The 21,158-nt window shown below is 49.7% G+C and overlaps 1 protein-coding gene across 1 annotated transcript; it reads left to right on the top strand.

The window, feature by feature from the left end:
- Window positions 1-221: 221 nt before the first annotated feature.
- CCDC30 (coiled-coil domain containing 30) lies at window positions 222-20,920 on the top strand. The gene is made up of 17 exons (XM_069874487.1): window positions 222-272; window positions 397-503; window positions 2,015-2,207; window positions 4,538-4,636; window positions 5,568-5,708; window positions 8,359-8,516; window positions 9,412-9,658; window positions 10,904-11,077; window positions 12,898-13,107; window positions 13,864-14,006; window positions 15,673-15,820; window positions 16,397-16,518; window positions 17,330-17,471; window positions 17,988-18,124; window positions 18,847-18,961; window positions 19,651-19,718; window positions 20,360-20,920. The coding sequence occupies exons 1-17, from the start codon at window positions 222-224 to the stop codon at window positions 20,571-20,573; spliced, it is 2,469 nt and encodes an 822-aa protein (XP_069730588.1). The 3' UTR covers window positions 20,574-20,920.
- The last annotated feature ends 238 nt before the right edge of the window (window positions 20,921-21,158 follow it).

The raw sequence follows: 21,158 nt of genomic DNA, 5'->3' as shown, positions 1-21,158 counted from the left end.
CAGGTGTCTTTAGGGACTTTTTGGTTGCCTTCCTAGGAAGCAAATTAATCAGACGGGCTCCTCTCTGCTTTCTGCCCCATGCTGGAAATGAAGACACACAACTTGTGTTCTCCTCTCTGCCTACCTGTGAGAGCATCATGTGTAGATGTGATGCAGGATTTATGCTGGATGTGACAAATACTGATGTTTAGGGCACATCTGTTGGCATAAGCTTCATAATTATGGGTCTTGAGTGGGTTTTGCTCCTCTGGACAGTGGATTATCCAGTGCACGTGCATGTAGTAGATGTAGCTCGCGTCTCCTAGCTCTTCCATTCATTTACGAGGGACTCATTGGAATCGTGTGGTGCTAGGATTTTGGTCTTAATTACATGCTGAATTTTCATTTTCTCTTCAGTCGCAGGGCCCAAAGGATGAAGGAACGGTTGAAGAAAACCACGCTTCAAGCAAAGCTTGCTTAGATCGAGAAGACGGGAATCAGAGCAGTGAAACACTTCATAAAAGGTGGGTGATCTAGAAATCCATCCCCACCTGTTGCATTTGTGCTGTGGTTATCTGTCACTCTGCCTGCAGAGCAGCCTATTCAAGTATTGGGTTCTTTAGAAAACTCTTGGGTACCAGCTTTGTTCCTCTGCTCCTAGATCAGAAACTTTGGAGGTAACACAGTCCTGAGGGAGCCTTGGTATTAAGAATACAGGCTGTTTTCTGCTACTTTCTCCAGTTTGTTGCTTTTCTAGAAGAACAAATTCGATTTTTTGTGTCTCTCTGCAGATGAAAGTCTTTGTTTTTCTAATTGTTTTGTTGCTGGGAGGATTTCTCTAGATTTTGGCACCTGGCCAGGGATGTACTGTGGCAGCTTGGCTTCCAGACTGCAATATGTATGATTTTTAAGGGAAGTCTAAGCTTCATTCCCCTGTAGCCCTGCTCAGGTAGCTGCTGAGCCCCTTCAGGCAGGTTTCAGGGAGGAAAGATGCTCTGATCCCATTGCTTTGTCTCCCGTGCTCCTCTTCAAATACCCAAGCCTGTTCCTACACCTCAACCAGCTGAATTTATCTTCATCATTACTTGTGCAGAGCCCATCACCAAGAATTCCATATTAATAAGAGCAGGCACAGGTCATGCTGGATGTGAGACTCTAAAATATCAGGATTGAAATATTCCATAGCAAAAAATGCCTTGACTCTCCCATCTTCTTGCATGGGGTTTAACAAGGCCAAATGCCGGGTCCTGCACTTGGGGCACAACAACCCTGAGCAGCTCCAGACTAGGAGAAGTCTGGCTGGAAAGCTGCCTGGAGGAGAAGGACCTGGGGGTGTTGGTGACAGCGACTGAACATGAGCCAGCAGTGGCCCAGGTGGCCAAGAAGGCCAATGGCATCTTGGCTTGGATCAGACACGGCGTTGCCAGCAGGTCCAGGGAGGTTCTTCTCCCTCTGGACTCGGCCCTGGTGAGACCGCTCCTCGAATCCTGGGGTCAGTTCTGGGCCCCTCACCGCAAGAAGGATGTTGAGGCTCTGGAGCGAGTCCAGAGAAGAGCAACGAAGCTGGTGAGGGGGCTGGAGAACAAGAGGAGCGTCTGAGAGAGCTGGGGGTGTTTAGCCTGGAGAAGAGGAGGCTGAGGGGAGACCTCATTGATTTCTATAACTCCCTGAGAGGAGGTTGTGGAGAGGAGGGAGCTGGGCTCTTCTCCCAAGTGACAGGGGACAGGATGAGAGGGAATGGCCTCAAGCTCCACCAGGGGAGGTTCAGGATCAACATTAGGAAAAAAAATTTCATGGAAAGGGTGATTGGTCCCTGGCAGAGGCTGCCCAGGGAGGGGGTTGAGTCCCCTTCCCTGAAGGGGTTTAAGGGATGGGTGGATGAGGTGCTGAGGGACATGGGTTAGTGATTGATGGGAATGGTTGGACTTGATGATCCTGTGGGTCTTTTCCAACCTGGTGATTCTATGATTCTTGGATGTGTGTCTGTATTTACACTGCGGTTCCAGCTTTGATGTTGTTGGGTTTTGGTGCATAGGTGCCGAGAGGTGATTGAAAACATCGAGGGCAGGAACTCCCAGCTCCTTCACAAGCTGCAAAAACTGGAGCAGGAGCACGAGGGTTTGGTTGAGCGCAATGAAGAGCTGGAATCCATTCTGGGAGAGAGACAGATCCAAACTAAGCAGGAGAAGGAACAGTTTGAGAGTGAGGTGGAGGGACTTCAGCGGAAGGTAAGTAAGGAATGGAAGCAATACACTTTGGTTTTGTTTAATTGTAGCTGTTTGGTTTATCCTACCCCTGCACTCCCTGATCAAGAGCCCCTCCTCAGCTTTCCTGGAGCCCCTTTTTGTACTGGAAGCTGCTCTAAGGTCTCCCCAGAGCCTTCTCTTCTCCAGACTGTCCCCCATCACTGAGCTTTTGTTTAAATCAAGTTTTTTTTCAGCACACACTAGAATGTTTCTTGCTGGAGTAGAATAAACACAACCTTTCACAAATCAAACCAGACGCTTTTAGCAGTTTGGAGAAATCCTTTCTTGTAGTAAAACAGATCCCTGGGAACAGTGCGGGGCACTGAGTAACCAGGGAGACTCAAGGCTTTTCATCTGGCATGAGCTTAGCAGCCGCTGTAGCTGAAAAAGAGACAGAAAAGAAGCAGGCAGGGCAGCGAGACAGATCACACGATGGAAGAGGAAGGTGGGTTAATCTTCAGCTAAATCCATCTACTACAATGAAACATTGCAGAGCTTCAGCCTTCATAGAATCATAGAATCACCAGGTTGGAAGAGTTGCACCGGATCATCTCCAGGGGGCTTTTGGGGAGGGCTGCGCGGAGGCAAGTGCCTTGGAGCTGGGAGAAAGCAGCGCTGCTGGGTGTTTGCCAGGCTGCCCGATGTGAGAAGGACTTGGAAATCTGTTCTGGTTTGGCACGTCTACAAAAAATCTTGGCTGATTAGGCCACTGACTCGGAATGAGGACACCACGATACAATGCGGGTATTGTTCTGCCCTTGGCATGGGTCTTACGTGCACAACTTAAATGCTTAAAAGTTAACAGCTCGGAGGAAAACAGGATGATGATGGAAATTCGTAGCTGGGTGTCAACTTCATGACCAAGGAGGTTGGCTGGGGGGTGGGAAGAGGAGGCTTATTGTGCTTTTGAGACCCCTTCCACAGCTCTAACGTCCTGTTGAACCCCAAACGATGATCTAGTTGTGTAAGAGAAGGGGTGTTTATTGCCCTTTGGATCTTCTGGAAGAGGCCGAGGTGTTTCACCCCACCGATTTCCTTTGGGTGGGTAACATCATCGATCTTAAATGGTATCAGAGTAGCTGATCATACCCCGCTGGGAGCTTCAAGAGAGCCACCTTGTGCCTCAAGCCTGTCAGTGAAAGCTGCTTTGGAGTCCCTTAAAATGGTCTGGGGTTGGCAAGGACTTGGCAGCTCTTCGTGTTTGGAAAGGAATGAAAATTGATCCCTGAATAAATGCAAAGAGAGAATGGTGGGAAAGGTTTAAGGGGTGTTACGTGCTTCACCGTGCGCTCATCTGTGGGAGTGGAGTGATGGATGTTCGTATCGGTGCAGGGAATGCTGTGTACAGGTGAAACTGGATGGACGTCATCTCCTCCCCGTGTCCCTGCTCGTTCTGCAGCCTCCTTCGGTGAAAGTCCAGCTCAGGCAGCTGGGGAGGTCAGCTTGGTGATTTAGAAATAAGAAAAGCAGCACAAAGTTTATTCGGAGCAGAAGGAGTGTAAAGGAAAGGCTGCTGGCTGGCAGCGCAGCAGAGCTGGTCTGTGAGTGCCAAGACTTGGATTTTGCAGAAAGATCTGCAGGAACCATGCTCAGGAGGAGAAGCTGGACTGCTCCTGGCTCCTTTAAGCCCTTTAAAACTGCAATAATCGTTCCCATGAGATCCTCTCGCAGGGCAGGGAGGTGTGTGTGTGAATGCAGAGTGAACACTCTTCCAGGCAAACTCTTTTCTGCCAGGAGGAGCACTGAGGTCTCTGTTGGCTGAAGCTGAGATTCCTCAGAGCCTTGCAGGAGAGAGTTAGAGCCTCCTTTGAGTGGTGCGGGGACCAGGATGAGCCCTGGTGGACCGGAGAAGCATCTTGAAGCTGGTGGTCCACCATCTACTTGGAAGCAATCAGCTCTAGGGGAGTGGGTGCTGCTCCTGGAGAACCAGAAGAGCATGGGAAAGGAGGATAACTGAGGATCAGGGACACCTCAGGGTCTTGTGGGGCCCTCTGTGCTGGGAAAGAGCTTCCACAAGCTGTGGGGGCCTTGAATTTTCACCATACGTCTGTGTTGTTTCTCTTCTTTTGTGGAATGGGGTTCTTTTCTTCTCTGACTTGGCCTTAGAAGGCTCCTTCACCCTTTGAAGCAGCAGGATGAAAGATGTGAGTTGGAGCTGACCCACGCTGGTGGCTGTTCAGATCCCCTCCTACTCCTTGCTTCCAAATGTGGGCTTTATGCTGTAATGGCAACACAAGAAGTGATGTAGTAGCCATTTCATGCTAGTTGTGAGTCCTGGTTTGGCTTTAACTTGTGCTTTGTCTCTGGCTCAGATCACTAGTTTAGAAACAGAGTTACTTGAAGTCCAGAAGAACAAAACTGAGATGAGTGGGGAAGCGCAAGCATCGCCTGGAGCACAAGAGATGCAAGAGGTAAGAGGTTTTCCTTGGGTAAGGAATTGGTTTATTCAGAAATGTGTTAAACGAGCATCTCGCATGAATTCTTTTTGTACCTACCTTGTGAATTTGTAGCCATCAGCACACGCGAGACGGATGGATGTCTTGGTAGAAGGCAGCTAACATGCCAATATTGTCTCCTTGATAACTCATCTCTTAGGAGATCATCTCACCTTCAGCACTGCAGAGCTTGTTGGCTCTCCAGTAAGGATGAAGAGTTGATGGTGCTTAGCTCTTGTTTAGGATTTAGTGAAGCTTGGGTAGCGTATAGGAACCTTGATGAGGCCTTTTCCTGGCTGGTTTGGGGCTGGCTTTGCTGTCAAATTGTTACTTGCCAGCCAGACAATTGGATCTGCCAGGTGCATAAACCAGACAGAGCTCATTACCTGTGGGAGAGGACCTTCCCGAGGTGTTCTGGGTCAGGTGGAGGTTCCAGGCCTTCAGGGATATTCAGCCAGCCCTGGGTATGTGGTGCTTGAAACTTTTGAGAGTCCTTATTTTATAGAAAAAGCATTTTCACAGAATCATAGAATGGTTTGGTTTGGAAGGGGTCTCATAGCTCATCCAGATCCAACCCTGTGCCATCAGCAGGGACACCTCCCACTGGATCAGGGGCTCCAAGCCCCATCCAACCTGGCCTTGAACCCCTCCAGGGATGGGGCAGCCACCACTGCTCTGGGCAACCTGGGCCAGGGTCTCCCCACCCTCACAGCAAAACATTTCTCCCCAAGATCTCATCTCAATCTCCCCTCTTGCAGCTGAAAACCATCCCCTCATCCCATCCCTGCCCTCCCTGATCAAGAGCCCCTCCCCAGCTTTCCTGTAGACCCCATTTAGTGCAGTTTGTTTCTTGTTTGCTAGAATAAATTATGTTGTACAAGCAACTCTTTAATTTTGCTTGATCCAGATGCTGGAAAGCTGTCAGGAAACTATAGAAAAGTTGGGAAGTCAGCTGGGACAGCGGCGAGAACGGAGAAAACAACTTGCATCTGAGCTTGAACTATTACGAGAAGATCTGAAGGCGGAGAAGGTGGTCCTGGGCAGCCAGGTATGCACACGTCCTGCAGTGGGACTCCCTGCAGGAGGCAATTCATAGACTCATAGAATCACCAGGTTGGAAAAGACCCACCGGATCATCGAGTCCAACCATTCCCATCAATCACTAACCCATGTCCCTCAGCACCTCATCCACCCGTCCCTTAAACCCCTCCAGGGAAGGTGACTCAACCCCCTCCCTGGGCAGCCTCTGCCAGTGCCCAATGACCCTTTCCGTGAAAAATTTTTTCCTGATGTTCAATTTGAACCTCCCCTGGTGGAGCTTGAGGCCATTCCCTCTCGTCCTGTCCCCTTGTCACTTGGGAGAAGAGCCCAGCTCCCTCCTCTCCACAACCTCCTTTCACAAATCTCCACTTGCCCCTCAACCACGTTGCTTGACTTCTCTTGATGTGTTTCTCTAGAACAGCCAGTTTCAAAGATTCTTTGGCAGATGGTTTCAAGCCCATCTGTTTTGATGGGATTGTCTCTACCTCTGTAATTTATTTTTCCTTTCAGTAAATTGAATTACAAAAGAGTAATTCAGAGTTTGTAGCCAAAGTCCCCTTTGGCCAGAGTGAAAGTTTGTAGACTTGGGTGTTTACTGCAGGGTTATTTGTGATTGTGAGGGTCACGAGCATCATGATCACCATGAGCTTTCATCTCTCCATGTCATGGAGAGTACTTGTAGATCTGAGCCAAGACTTCCCTGCAGAGCAAAACCATGGTTATCTGTGACCAGTGGCTGCATTTAGAAGGTTGATCAACTGATTAATTCTGCATCTGCTTAACATGGGATCCTTTAATTATTATTTTGTTATTAATAGTATTCTTTCTTAGCCAGAATATGGCACAATAAGAAGTCAGAACCCCTAAGAAGTCTACCTGAACAGCACTTTTTTATGTTTCGAGCCCTAAGGACCTCGGCACATTTTGCTTGAAGCAGTTAGCTGCTAGGTTGACTTCTGGTGGGGTTATCTCTGCTGGGAGAGTTGCTGGTGCTTCTGTCTTCCAGCTGGGTCATAGAAGAGAGGAAAGTGCGTGATGCAAGAAAAATTGCACCAAGGCTGGCGCAGGAGAAGGCAGGATGGGGGCTGAAAACCAGCCTGAAAATCTGGGAGAGCTGCAGATCTGTGGCCTGGATCAGGCAAATGAGGGGAATCTGGGGGGGACTGGCAACATTTATTACCAATCCCGTTTTCTAGCACTCTGAGAGGTCCTAAATGAGCTGTGAGTCATATCCCTTCCTTGAACTTAAGTGAAAAACAATGGAAATCCCGAACTGTTAGCACAACTACTCCTCCAGCAGAGCTTTACTGGAGGAACAGTGGCATCTAGAGGACAGGACTTTTGCTGTTCTGTTAGGCAACGAATTCACGTTGTAAAAGCTCAGGATGCAGACCAAGCCTTGTGAAGAGTAACCTAGGAGGGGGCTAGGCCAGTCTGTGAAGGTGCACGTGGAAAGGAGTTGTCTGATTTTAGGGGATGATGGGGAAAATTAGACGAGTTGCTCTCTAACCTTTGCATCCCGGTAGTTCAATCTACTCATGGTTCAGGGACTGCTTTGGCCCACCAGGAAAGGTAGGGAGGGTCTCTTGATCAGGGTGTGCAGGGATAGGATGAGGGGGAATGGTTTTCAGCTGAAAGAGGGGAGATTGAGATGAGATCTTAGGGAGAAATGTTTTACCATGAGGGTTGCCCAGAGCAGCGGTGGCTGCCCCATCCCTGGAGGTGTTCAAGGACAAGTTGGATGGGGCTTGGAGACCCTGATCCAGTGAGAGGGTCCCTGCCCATGGTAGGGGTGGGACTGGATGGGCTTTGAGGTCCCTTCCAACCCAAACTATTCTGATTCTATGACTCTTAATCAATATCATACATCCCTGTCAGTTTGGCTGTAATTCAGCCACTCGTTGACTGGTGATTTTTGCTTAAGGAGAGGATTTTTTTCCATCAAAGGGATTGTGAGGCAAAATCTAGTGGCCTGCGTTAGACTGTAACAGTCTTTAAAATAGAGGATTTTGCATGTCTGATGGAATTCCTGACTGCACAAATGGGTTCGTGCCCTTTTGCTAGAGTAGCTGTATCAGGATAAGTCATTTACCAATAGCAGGAAGTTAGTTTGGCATGAAGCTTTTGGGTTGTCATGAGGAACACACACCTGAAGGCTAAGATCCGATGTTGTTCAACATTGTGTTTGTCAAGATATCTGACACGTCTGCCTCAAGTGGCACCAAGGGAGGTCTAGATTGGATATTGAGAAAAATTTCATTACTGAAAGAGTGGTGAAGCCCTGGCAGAGGCTGCCCAAGGCAGTGGTGGAGTGTCCATACATGGAGGGATTCAAAAAGCACGTAGATGTGGCACTTCAGGACATGGTTTAGTAGTCCTGTCGGTATTGTGTTGATGGTTGGACTGGATGACCTTGTAGGTCTTTTCCAACCTTAATTATTCTATAATTCTATGACATGGGATTTGATGATAGATTACACGCAGCTACTTCCCATGTAGAAAAAAGGACTTGCACGTAAGCCTTCAAGGGTGAAGAGCTACGCTATTGCAGAAGCCAAAGCCATGTCTTGATGAAATCCTGAGATCGCCTTATGTTGCTCAAAAGGTTTCCATGAGACCAAAGGAAATCAAAGTCGTGGTGTTTTCTGACCTTACAGGTCTCTGAACGCCTACAGGAAAGAGAACAGATTAAAAATCTTGAGCAGAAACATGAAGATCTATGTATGGATGAAAGGCTGTGTGAAGAACAGATGGCTCAAGTGGTATTTTTGGAAGAACAGCTCAAAAACTTGAGGAATGAACAAGAACTGCTCTGGTAAACCTTAACGAGGCTGGTGGGGCTTTTTACTCCTTATCTTTGTTGACTAATTTTGTAGTTTTACTAGGTAACCATCACTGGGTGACGTCGACTTGGGTGAATGAGCATTTCCCTTAGTGATTAGTCAGGAGTGAACCTTTTCTTCTGCAGCTAGTCCTGCTTCTGAATGATAGAAATGAGAGCTGTCCTTAGGGAGGAGGCTGTTTCTCCTGGAGTGAGATATTCCTTGGATTAACACGGTCCCAAAAAGCTCCCATCATAGGTTTGGTCTCCTTGAGGCTGCCAGGAGCTGATGAATTTTACTTGTCTAAAAAAAGGCAAGTGTCAGCATGTGTCAGGTTTGTAAATAAGGTTCTTGAAGGTCCCGACTGTCCTTTTCCAGTGGGTCCATACAACTTTGGAGTTGGACTATCCATGCTCTCAATTAGCGAGTCAAAGCTTGGATTCTATCCAGTAGAGTTAAAGTCATAGGACAAGGAGGTGCTGAGATAAAGCAAAATCAAATCAGGTTGGCTTATAAGGACACGTAGTTAGGATTGAGGTAAGTCATCTTGATCAGGGGACCTGTACTTCCACCCAGCGAGACGTGGTGTGAGTGCTGTTGAGCTGCTTGAGAGCACAAACTATCTCACGTGGCCCTGTGCGTTTCCTTAGTTCACCTCCTCGGGAATAACTGAGCACTGACCCGTTGGACACGTGTTTTTGTTGTGAATCAGTGCCCAGAGGAGAGGCTGACCCTTGCCCAGAACTGCTAGACCCAGGCTTAAATACCCTTTGGAGTCTCCCGAGATGCTTGAGCATTTCACTCAACTTCATATCGAACTTTTTCCCCTTCGGAGGGTGCTTTCCCATCGTTACGGTTCTCTCTCTCCTTTGCTATTTCTCCTTCAAGTTCTGAATTACTAGCAAGCAACAAGAAGAGGGAGGAGCTAGAAAAGCAGCTGAAAGAGAGCAGTGAAGAAAAACGCTTGTTATTGGAAGAAATCGCTCAGCTAAAACAAGATATCGTGCCTAGCCGGGAGCAGGGTGACACCACGCGTGAAGAGGCTTTAAGGATGAATCAAGGCGTGACATGTAGAGAGAACAGGTTTCCTGTATCGCAGAGCTCTGCAGGCAATTTAGATGGGAGCCTTAAACAGGTATTGGCAGCTTTGCCATCCGCACTGGCTGGTTTTTTTTTACTAATTTTGTAGCAAAACCTAATTAAAGTGGACTGGAAGCCAGTCCTGTAGTGTTAGCATGTAGTGGGGAAATGAGACTGATTTCTGCAGGGGAAGTGTTTGGAAATTATGAAGGTCCCCAGTTCCTTGTGTTGGGTTTTGGATGTAGTGGGAAAGTGGATAAACTGGGCGGCCCCCTTAGTACATGTGAAAGAAATAAATTATGATTCTATGATCACTTAAGGACTATATAGAATGGTTTGGGTTGGAAGGGATGTTAAAGCCCATCCAGTCCCACCCCTGCCCTGGGCAGGGACACCTCCTGCTGGATCAGGGGCTCCAAGCCCCATCCAACCCGGCCTTGAACCCCTCCAGGGATGGGGCAGCCACCCCTGCTCTGGGCAACCTGGGCCAGGGCCTCCCCACCCTCACAGCAAAACATTTCTCCCCAAGATCTCACCTCAGTCTCCCCTCTTTCAGCTTAAGGGAAGAGACGTTTGGTTGCTAAAGATGGGAAGCTCCTGATTTGTAGCTTCAAGCAGCAGCGAGTTTTGGGACTCCAACTCCAGCTGTGTGGAGAGTTCACACGTGTCTGCAGGGAAAACCAGTGTGCCTTAGGCAGAGGGGTCTAACGTCTCTGTGAAACTCCATCAAGTTCATGGTTGAGTCACCTTCCCTGGAGATGTTTAAGGGACGGGTGGACGAGGTGCTGAGGGACATGGTTTAGTGATTGATGGGAATGGTTGGACTGGATGATCCGGTGGGTCTCTTCCAACCTGATGATTCTATGATTGAGATCGTACAGAGCTCAGTTATCTCCTCAAAGCCATCACAGACCATCAGTGCCCACCTCTTGATGTCCAGGCTGCTGGATCACATCTGTTCCTGTATCACCATCACTCAATAATTAGTTGCCTTAGTAAAGACTCCGGCACAAGAGTTAAGAGCGTCCTGGGTGGGTTTGTCTTTGTTTGACATGTTAGTTTTAACAGGGATTTGTTCCTTCATCCAGGTTATTTCATCTTCTCCCTCACCCTTGAGAGGGCTTCTCTGGGGAGATGGATTGGGAGGGAGCAGGACATCGTCTAGGGGCATAAAACTTGCCTGGCTTTACTCATCTTACTTAAATGCCTTTAAATCCTACTGGCACACCTCTACGTTTCTTAAACGCTGTTCTTGATCTTGAATTTTCACGTAACCTTTCTCGTTTCACTGTTCCCACAGAGTCCGTCCGATGAGAGGTTCCAGCAGCAGGAGGACAAAATGCAGCAGCTGCGGCAGGACCTGCGTCGCATGCAGAACTTGTGCACCTCGGCTGAGAGGGAGCTGAGATACGAAAGGGAGAAGAGCGCTGACTTACAAAAGCAAAATCTCTTGCTCCAGCAGGAGTGCACCAAGGTAGGAGCAGAGCAGGGAGAACGGCTTGGAGAGAGCATCACATTTGACAAGCTATGGGAGGTCTGAGGTGCTGATTTCAACAGACTCGTTGGCGCTTGACCATACAATACTTGGGGCTCTCAAGGATGCTCTGTCTCAAGTTGTGCTAGGGGAGTTTCAGATTGGACATGAGGAGGCTGAGGGGAGACCTCATTGCTCTCTCCAGCTCCCTGAAAGGAGGTTGTGGAGAGGAGGGAGCTGGGCTCTTCTCCCAAGGGACAGGGGACAGGACGAGAGGGAATGGCCTCAAGCTCCGCCAGGGGAGGTTCAGGCTGGACATTAGGAAAAAATGTTTCACAGAAAGGGTCATTGGGCACTGGCAGAGGCTGCCCAGGGAGATGGTTGAGTCCCCTTCCCTGGAGGGGTTTAAGGGACGGGTGGACGAGGCACTGAGGGACATGGGTTAGTGATTGCTGGGAATGGTTGGACTCGATGATCCGGTGGGTCTTTTCCAACCTGGTTATTCTATGATTCTATGAGTCTATGAGGAAAAATTTCTTCACTGAAAGGGTTTTCAGGCACTGGCAGAGGCTGCCCAGGCAGGTGGTTGAGTCCCCATCCCTGGAGGGATTTAAAAGCTTTGTATACATGGCACTTGGGGACATGTGGACAGGTACGGTTGGGCTTGATGATCTCAAAGCTCTTTTCCAACGTAGGGATTCTATGATTCAGCTTAGTGGGAATTGCCTTGTCTCCAAACAAAACTGTGTGTGCTGTATTTACTCCCTGTATGTCTCTTTTAAATCCTTTTGGAGTTGGTCACAAGTGGTGTCCCCAGGGCTCAGGGCTGGGACCAGTTCTGTTTAATCCCTTTAACCGGGATCAAGTGCTCCCTCAGTTCGTGTCCAGACAACATCAAGCTGGGTGGGAGTGTGGATCTGCCAGAGGGCAGGAGGCTCTGCAGAGGGACCTGGACAGCCTGGATCCATGAGCTGAGCCCAGCGGGATGGGGTTCAACAAGGCTCAGTGCCGGGTCCTGCTCTTGGGTCACAACAACCCCAGGCAGCTCCAGGCTTGGGGAAGAGCGGCTGGAAAGCTGCAGGTGGAAAAGGCCCTGGGGGTGCTGGGTGACAGCGGCTGAACATGAAGCAGCAGTGGCCCAGGGGGGCAAGAAGGCCACCAGCATCCTGGCTTGGATCAGCCATGGGGTGGCCAGCAGGAGCAGGGAAGGGATTGTCCCCCTGTGCTCAGCGCTGGGAAGGCTGCGCCTCAAATCCTGGAGTCAGTTCTGGGCCCCTCACACCAAAAAAGACCTTGAGAGTCTGGAGCGAGTCCAGAGAAAAGGAACAGAGCTGAGAAAGGGCTGGAGGCCAGGAGTTGTAGGAGCAGCTGAGGGACCTGGGGCTGTTAAGCCTGGAGAAGAGGAGGCTGAAGGGAAACCTCATCACTTTCTACAGCTCCTGGAAAGAAGGTTGTGGTGAAGTGGGTTCTAATCTCTTCTCCCAGGTGACGGGATGAGAGGCAATGGCCTCAAGTTGCACCAGGGGAGGTTTAGATTGGATATTAGGAAATATTTCTTCACCGCATGAGTGGTGAAGCCCTGGCAGAGGCTGCCCAGGGCAGTGGTGGAGTCTCCATCCCTGGAGGAATTTAAAAGCCACGTAGACATGGCACTTGGGGACAGGGTTTAGCAGGCACGGTGGGGTTGGGCTGATGGTTAGACTGGATGAGCTTGGAGCTCTTTTCCAAACTCAGTGATTCTGTGATTCTGTTGCCCCTTTCCTAACCGCGTTTCAGATGATCTAGACTGAAGAGCAAACTTGATTTCTTTTGAAACTCAGGTCAAAGCTGAGCTGAAGCAAGTCCGGGCAAAACTCTCAGACACAACAGAAACATGCTCCTCTCTCTCAGCACAGTGGGAAAAAAGCCAGCAGAAGGTCAAAGAACTGGAACAAGAGCTCTTGAAGTGCTTACAGGCTGATAAACTGCAGAGCAGTCTGCAAGAGAAACTTGCTCTGGAGAAATCCAAAGTGTGTGAAACACAGAAAAAGGTAACTTGTCAATGGGAGCTGAGTTGAGGGTGTCTAGGCACTGGAACAGCTGCTCAGAGAGGTAGTTGAGCTGGAAGTATTTAAAAGATGAGTAGATGAAATGGTTTGGGATCTGGTTTAGTAGTGGACAGGTATGGTTGGACTCAAAAGTCTTTTCCAACCAAGTGATTCTATGTTTCTGTGGTTATAGTGGATTGACACAACTGCAGTTTAGAGAAAAGAAGCACTAGGAGCTCATGAATCAATTCCCTGAAGTCCATTTTGCTCACCTGTCCTGGCTAAATATGTTAGGAAATATCTGTTAATAGTGGCAGCATAATGAAGATAATAGAAGCCAAGTCTGATGACTCAAATCCTATCTCGAAAGCTCAGTATCTCTGAAAATACTGCTGATTGGGAGCTCAGATCATGTTCTTGCTGAGGAGATTTGCTCCTGTTTGGTGTCTGGTTCAACTGCAGAAGCTTTTATTCCTGTGGCATTGACTGAATTTGGTTTCGTAGTGTACAGGATCAAATTGGGTGTAAAAAGGGTTGTTGCTAATTCAGGACACAGTGTCTGATCCAAATCAGGGAGCCATTGGAGAGGTTTTAATGGACTTTGGCACAAAGACATGCAGAGTACTTCGGAGTAGAAGGAAGCAAATCTCTCATTCCCATCACTTGGATGCTGAGGGATCTGAATCCAAGGGATACTGGTCTATAAATTCAGCAAGTTTAATCCATGTCTGATTTTAATCCGAGATTTCAAAACTCCAGCAAAAGCTGAAAGATTCCCAACACCAACTCCTGCTGGCGGAGGCGCGTGTGTCAGACAAGAAACTCCTGGAGGAGGAATTGAAGGAGGCCCGAGAAAATGAAGCTCGTGTACAGCGAGAACTTCACGAGGAGCAGCTGAAAAGGTACCTGGAGCTGGGTAAGGACCTGTTCTGCGTACGGAGGGCAGGCATGTGCCAGCCTGCCAGGTACCTCCTGCTCTCCATGCCTGGCCCTAGGTGGGCTCGTAGTTGCTGCACCACAGGTTTTGCTTCTTGTCATAGAATGATATGGTTGGAAAAGACCTTAGAGATCATCAACTCCAGGTGTAACTGTCCACTACTAAATCATGTCCCCAAGCACATCATCTACCTCCCTTCTAAACCCCTCCAGGGATGAGGACTCCACCACCTCCCTGGGCAGCCTCTGCCAGTGCCTGATGACCCCTTCTGTGAAGAAATTTTTCCGAATGTCCAATCTAAACCTCCCCTGGTGGAGCTTGAGGCCATTCCCTCTCATCCTGTCCCCTGTCACTTGGGAGAAGAGACCAACACCCCTGTCTCCGCAACCTCCTTTCAGGCAGTTGGAGAGAGCAATGAGGTCTCCTCTCAGCCTCCTCTTCTCCAGGCTAAACAACCCCAGTTCCCTCAGCCTCTCCTCATAAGACTTGTTCTCCAGTCCCTTCACCGGTTTCATTGCTTTTCTCTGGAAATGATCCATGACTTCAATGTCTTCCTTGTATTGAGGGTCCCAAACTGAACACAATATTTGAGGTGTGGTCTCACCAGTGCAGAGAATCATAGAATCATAGAATCATAGAATCATAGAATCATAGAATCATAGAATCATAGAATCACCAGGTTGGAAGAGACTCACCCTGGGAGGGTAACTTCCCTGGTCCTGCTGGCCACACTGGTTTTGATACAAGCCAAGATGCTTCTTGGCCACCTGAGCCACTGCTGGCTTATGTTCAGTTGGCTGTCGACCAGCACCCTCAGATCTTTCTCTGTCAGGCAGCTTTCAAGCCATTCTTCCCCAAGCCTTGGCAGAGCTCCACAGGACCCCCTCTTTGGGATTTAAGAGACTTTTGGAGACTTCAGGTGCCTCAGAAGGTGCGTGGTTCCTTCTGCCAGCCCAGTGCTTGCGCTTACCCTCTACATGCTACGAGTCCCCTTTCTTGTGCAGCTGGAGCTGATGATCCCAGAGACATTTGGCGCCTTTCATGTGCTGTTGGGATGTGAGCATGTCCAGGGCGATGAAGCTGGGGAAGGGTCTGGAGAACAAGTCTTTTGAAGAGGGGCTGTGGGACCTGGGGCTGTTTAGCCTGGAGAAGAGGAGGCTGAGGAGAGACCTCATCGCTCTCTGCAGCTCCCAGAAAGGAGATTGTGGTGAGGTGGGTGCTGGGCGCTTCTCCCAGGTAGCAAGTGATAGGACGAGAGGGAATGGCCTCAAATTGTGCCAGAGCAGGTTTAGATCAGATGTCAGGAAAAAATTCTTCACTGAAATCGTTCTTAGGCACTGGCAGAGGCTGCCCAGGGGGTGGTGGAATCATGGTCTCTGGAGCTATTTAAAGGATGGGCAGATGAGGTGTGCAGGGATCTGGTTTATTAGTAGACAGGAACAGTTTGACTCGATCATCTCAAAGATCTTTTCCAACCCAGCGATTCTATGATTATTTCCTACCCACAGTGTTGCTCAGGGCAGGTGCAGAGCAGTGAGATGTTGGTTTTAGACCACATCTGGCCTTGAATTCCTGATGGCACATCATGTTAGCGTCTCACTGTCACACCAACCTTTTTTTTTTTTATTTAGGAAGCTCCTGGAGCAGCAGGTGGAGGAGCTGCAGCAGCAACTCCGGCATTCGCGAGAGACGGAGGCGTCGCTGGCCAAGATGCACGTGGAGCTGCAGGCCAAGACTCTTCATGTCCTGGAAGATGAGAGGAAAACGGACCCGAGCGAGGTGAACGGCAGCGTGGATGGGTCCTCATCACCCAAGGGGATGCTGTGCTGCTGGCTGACTCCTGAGCTTTAGGGGGAAATGGGAACATCCTAGTGTGAATCCCGTGCCTGGGAACTGCTGGAATAGGGTCAGATCCAGCTGGAAGAAAGGACCATCATGTCTCACATAGGCTTCCTGGGGATGCTGCTCTGAGGGCACAGAGGGAAGACTTGATGGCTTCTTCCCCTTTTCTTGCAGGGCATGGCAATTTTTGCAGGAAATCTGTCTGGGAGGAGGCGTTACCTCCCTCTGCCCTGTTGAAGCCCACAGCCCCCCCAGCAGCAGAGAAATCCACTCTCCCCTCTAAGAGGAGGAGGCAGTGGCCATAGGGATAGAATGGATGGAGATTACCTGTAGTGGGAACCACTAGGATTTATAGAATCATAGAATCACCAGGTTGGAAAAGACCCACCAGATCATCGAGTCCAACCATTCCTATCAAATGACAGAGAAGCTTCGGAGACCAGGCTGAAAAGAAGGCAAAGGGACCCCTACAGTTGAGGACTCACACACAAATAAAATATACATCTTTTGCAGCACCTCCAGTGTCAGAAGGAGAACCAGAAGCTTTCAGAGCAGCTCTCCCTGTTGAAGGAAGAAAATAAAGCCCTTTACGAGGAAGGGGTCCGTCTTCTGAACCAGAAGGATCTGTATGTCAGGTAAGGACTGTGGCAGCAGACAGGGGATAGGTAGATCCCCAAAAAACTGGGTTTGAGTGTTCTGTAGCCTGGCTCGTCTCTCCTGTTCAAGGCATTTGGCGTGGAGAGATCTGCCCTAACCTGACAGTCCTGTGTGCAATTATATGATGTGTTGCCGTAGAATCCTGGAATGATTTGGGTGGGAGGGGACCTCAAAGCCCATCCAGTCCCACCCCTGCTATGCGCAGGGACACCTCCCACTGGATCAGGGGCTCCAAGCCCCATCCAACCTGGCCTTGAACCCCTCCAGGGATGGGGCAGCCACCCCTGCTCTCACAACGTTTGCCAGGGCCTCCCCACCCTCACAAAAGAACATTTCTTCCTAAGATCTCATCTCGGTCTCCCTTCTTTCAGCTTAAAACTCTTCCCCCTCATCCTATCCCTGCGCTCTCTGATCTAGAGCCCCTCCAAGCTTTCCTGGAGCCCCTTTCAGTGCTCGAGGCTGCTCTAAGATCTCTCTGGAGCCTTTTCTTCTCCAGGTTGAACAACCCCAACTCTCCCACTGTATCTTTGGATGGGAGGTGCTCCAGCACACCAGTGAAACGCTTTGTGTTCTGGGTCAGAAGCAAGGCAGCAGATGTCCTGTATTTATTCAGGCTCTTTGAAATCTGAACTGGGAGCCTGAGCCACCTCCCCAACACGTTTTAGCTGCACAGCTAAAGGCAGAATGAGCACGTTGTCTTTCCAGACTGTCTCTTTATCGATCGGAAGGTCCCTTCCAGCCCAAGTCATTCTGTGATTCTATGTTGACTCTGCCTCTCTGCATCCTCAGGAAATATAACGAAATGCAGCTCCGCCACAAAGACAAGATCCGCAGAGCCAAGGAGACCTTTATCCACGAGGTGAAACAAAGGGACAGCAGAATTAAACAGCTTGAAAATGAGCTCAGCGAGTCGAACCTCCAAGTGGAAAAGGTGAGAGGACACTTCAAGGGCTTCTCCTGCAAAGGAATGCAGGGGAGCAGGAGCATCCCATAAAGAAATGTGGTTTAGGAAAAAAGAAAATGAGGTTTAGAAGCAGCTTTGTTGCACTGTGGAACAACCGGAGTTGGAGCAGAGAGAGCTCTGCCTGATGTTCTGCTCCTGCTCTCTGTGCACTGGGAAGCAGCTCAGTGCCGAGGGCACCAGCTCCTTTTTTTGTAGGAGCAAAAAGCCAAAAGGAAATTTCTGGCTCCCGTTTGCCCTTGGGGGAACACGTGTGGCCTCAAATCCCCTTCAGGAGCTGCCTAAGCTCCATCTCCTCTTGCTGAGAACTGTTCCTTCTGGAAAGTGACTTAAAAGCCTCTTTTAGGTGTCACATCAGATAGCACGTCACTGCTTGAAATCCATGAGCTTGATGGTGACCCTGTTGGTAGAGCACTGAGGTTTGCAGGGGACAGAGGAGAGTGAAGGGTAACCACGGCTGTTCTTTCCTCCCACTGCCCTGTTCAGGGGAAGGTGCTGATTGCACAAATGACTGCAGAGAACGAGAAATTACTCCAGGAAAGAAAACGGCTCCTCCAGAAGATAGCGGACCAAGAGGACACCCCTTGGAGCAACCGGTCTATGATTGCCACCCTGCAGAGCAGGTAGGTACTTTGTGATATCCATACCTCTGGGAACCTTTCTCTTACCAGCATTTCTCTGGTTTTATGCCTATTTGTCTTAATAAATCCAGAGGAAAGACTGAAGTCTAGAGGAGGCCACATAGATAATGCAAGGGCTGGAGCACCTCCCGTATGAGCACAGGCTGAGAGAGTTGGGGTTGTTCAGCCTGGAGAAGAGAAGGCTCAGGGGAGACCTTAGAGCTCTGAAAGGGGCTCCAGGAAAGCTGGGGAGGGGCTCTTGATCAGGGAGGGCAGGGATAAGATGAGGAGGAACGGTTTTCAGCTCAAAGAGGGGAGATTGAGGTGAGATCCTAGGGAGAAATGTTTTGCTGTGAGGGTGGGGAGGACCTGGCAAAGGTTGTCCCATCTTTGGAGGGATTCTAGGCCAGGTTGGATGGGTCTTGGAGAATCCTGATCCAGTGGGAGGTGTCCCTGCTCATGGCAGGGGTGGAACTGGATGGGCTTTGAGGTCCCTTCCAACCTAAAACCCCATGATTCTATGAACTGTGCCCCCATCGCTGGTGCTGTGGCTTTAGTTGCTGTGGGATGTCATTAGCTCCTTTCCCCATCAAAGCTCTTGGTGTACAGCCAGAGCCTGTGGAGGTCAGAGGGGCTTGGGTTGAAGAAGAAAATACCCCTTAGAAAATGTTGTGTGACCGGGAGGAAAATAACTTGTGCCCTGTGTGTGTGTGTGATGTGCTCAGAGTGAAGATCCTGGATGAGGAGAGCATGCGGCTGCACGAGAGCAAACTCCAGCTTGCTGGCCACGTGCCCACCTCACAGCGCCTGCCGAGGAGCATCCATGCTCCCAACACGGAGGTGAGAATCTGAGGGGGCTTGGTCTCTGCAGGCAGGTTCCAGGAGCTGATGTCTCCTGTGCATGCAGATCGGTGTCGATGGCTGCAGCTGAGGGTGCTGGGGAAGAGCTGAACCGACCACAGAATCATTAAGGTTGGAAAAGCCCTCTAAGTTCATCCAGTCCAACCATCAGCCCCACCGTGCCTACTAAACCATGTCCTAAAGTGCCATGTCTACAAGCTTTTTGAACCCTTCCAGGGATGGAGACTCCACCACTGCCCTGGGCAGCCTCTGCCAGGGCTTCCCTACTTTTTCACTCATGAAACTGTTCCTAATACCCAATATAAACCTCCCCTGGTGCAACTTGAGCCCATTTCCTCTCATCCCATCACCTGTCACTTGGGAGAAGAACCCAGCACCCACCTCACCACCTTTACAGGAGCTGCAGAGAGCAAGAAGGTCTCCCCTCAGCCTCCTCTTCTCCAGACTAAACAGCCCCAGGGCCCTGGGTCTGTGATTCTATTGTTTTGTTTTGTTTTTTTAATTTCAAGTCCAACTCAAAGGAGAAATCTATGACTGGTGCCTCTGTGGGGCTGGAGTTCCTGCAGAGAACTAGCAGTAGATCTGGGGACACTTTGAAGACCAAGAGTGTTGGAATTTGGGGTCTGATGTGTTCCTTCTGCTCTGAAAGTCTCTGTTCCTTCTTCCAGGACTCGAAGACTGTGAACTTCTCGGAACGCCAACTACAGAGTAAGGTGTTGCCACCTCCCCATGCCAGGTACTGTGGGGTGAAGGAGGAAGCAGGGAATGTCTCTCTGCATGTGGTGAGGGAGGAGCTGCACGCTTTGGCCATCAAAACAAATACTCCACACTGTATTTTGACTTCCAAGTGTCATGGGATGGAGATAGAAATGAGGCTCACGTTGCTGTGACCCTCTGTAAGCTTGGTGCCTGGTGCTTTGGGAGGAATGTCCTTCCACAAGAGGTTATGGGGCTTAGAGGCCACTGCTGACCCAGGGACAGCTTCCTGACCAGTAGACTATGGGACAGGAGAGGGCTCAAGCTGTTTCGGCACCGTTGGAGCCAGGAGCACCACAATCTGTGCCAAAATGGGCAAGAGGGGAAGGCAGAGACTCTGCAGCCCTGGTCCCTGCTTGCTGGAGACCCAGCACAGTGGACTTGCTTACAGCCTCTGGGGGATGAAGGACAGAGATTGTAGGTCAGAGCAGGTGCTGGAGTAGACGAGGGTGGTCAGCTCTTTGCCTGGAGGAAGAGTATCAGAGCCTTAATCTAAGCAGGAGGCATTGACCATCACCCTGCATGGCCTCGAGGAGATGTTGGGAGGAGCGTTGTGGCTGTACGGATGGTGGAGGGTTGGAGAGAGTTTGCAGAATGACTTGAGAGGCAATTTATTTTCAGCTTCCCATCCCGAGAACCACCAGACCCTCTCAGCGCCCTGAAGGCCGCGCAAGACACGAAGCCTGAAGGAGAAGCTGAAAGCCAAGACGCTTCCTTTTGCTTATTCCCCTCTCAGCCTTCTGAGATCGGGTACTTAAATGTAGCTTCACCTGGAGACACCACAGCCTCCCAGCTGCAGGAGGAGAGTCAGAGCATCAGCTCCGACAACTTCTAAATGGGGAAAGATGCTTGAAAGTCTTAGCAGGACTGCAAGGTTTTGGGCTCCTCTTGCTGTGGGATCACGAAGATGGCAGGGGGACAATTGCCAAATGGACTGAGCGAGTGATTTCTACCTTTTCAACTAACTAAGAGCTTTTCTTCAATGTCCCCAACTGTAAATGTGTGCGTGCATCATCCCAGATCCACCCGGAGGCTGGAAGTTGTAGATGAACTCTGTAAAGTGGAAGAGGAGTGGGGTGAAGCGTATCTTCTCCTGAACCTTGATTCCTTGTCCAATCAGAACCTACAAGCTTTGTAAATAAACCTCGGAAAAGATCCCTTCCATGCTTTCTGATCCCAAGCACTCCCAAGCATTCCCAATTTTCTCTGTTCCCCTGGGTCTGTGCACGTGAAGGGAGGTGGAAGGGATGAGGGAAATGGCATAGGAGGGGATCTGAACATCCTGAGAAGGAACAAGGCTGGATCTTGGATGCTTTTTAACAGGGTTGGATGCTTGGGTGGCAGTAGAAGGAATTGGATCATGCAGAACTGGGGTGTAGAGGGGATCCATGTATGCAGAGGGAAGCAGAAAGGATCAGAG

This window comes from Phaenicophaeus curvirostris, chromosome 22 (genome assembly GCF_032191515.1).
Source record: "Phaenicophaeus curvirostris isolate KB17595 chromosome 22, BPBGC_Pcur_1.0, whole genome shotgun sequence".
Lineage (NCBI taxonomy): Eukaryota > Metazoa > Chordata > Aves > Cuculiformes > Cuculidae > Phaenicophaeus > Phaenicophaeus curvirostris.
This window is presented reverse-complemented; position numbering and strand designations above follow the sequence as displayed.

Coding starts and splice junctions, on each gene's coding strand:
- CCDC30 (XM_069874487.1), top strand. CDS start 222: ATGGGTCTTGAGTGGGTTTTGCTCCTCTGGACAGTGGATTATCCAGTG. Junction 13,108..13,863: donor TGTGTGAAACACAGAAAAAG/GTAACTTGTCAA, acceptor TCAAAACTCCAG/CAAAAGCTGAAAGATTCCCA. Junction 16,519..17,329: donor CAGAAGGATCTGTATGTCAG/GTAAGGACTGTG, acceptor CTGCATCCTCAG/GAAATATAACGAAATGCAGC.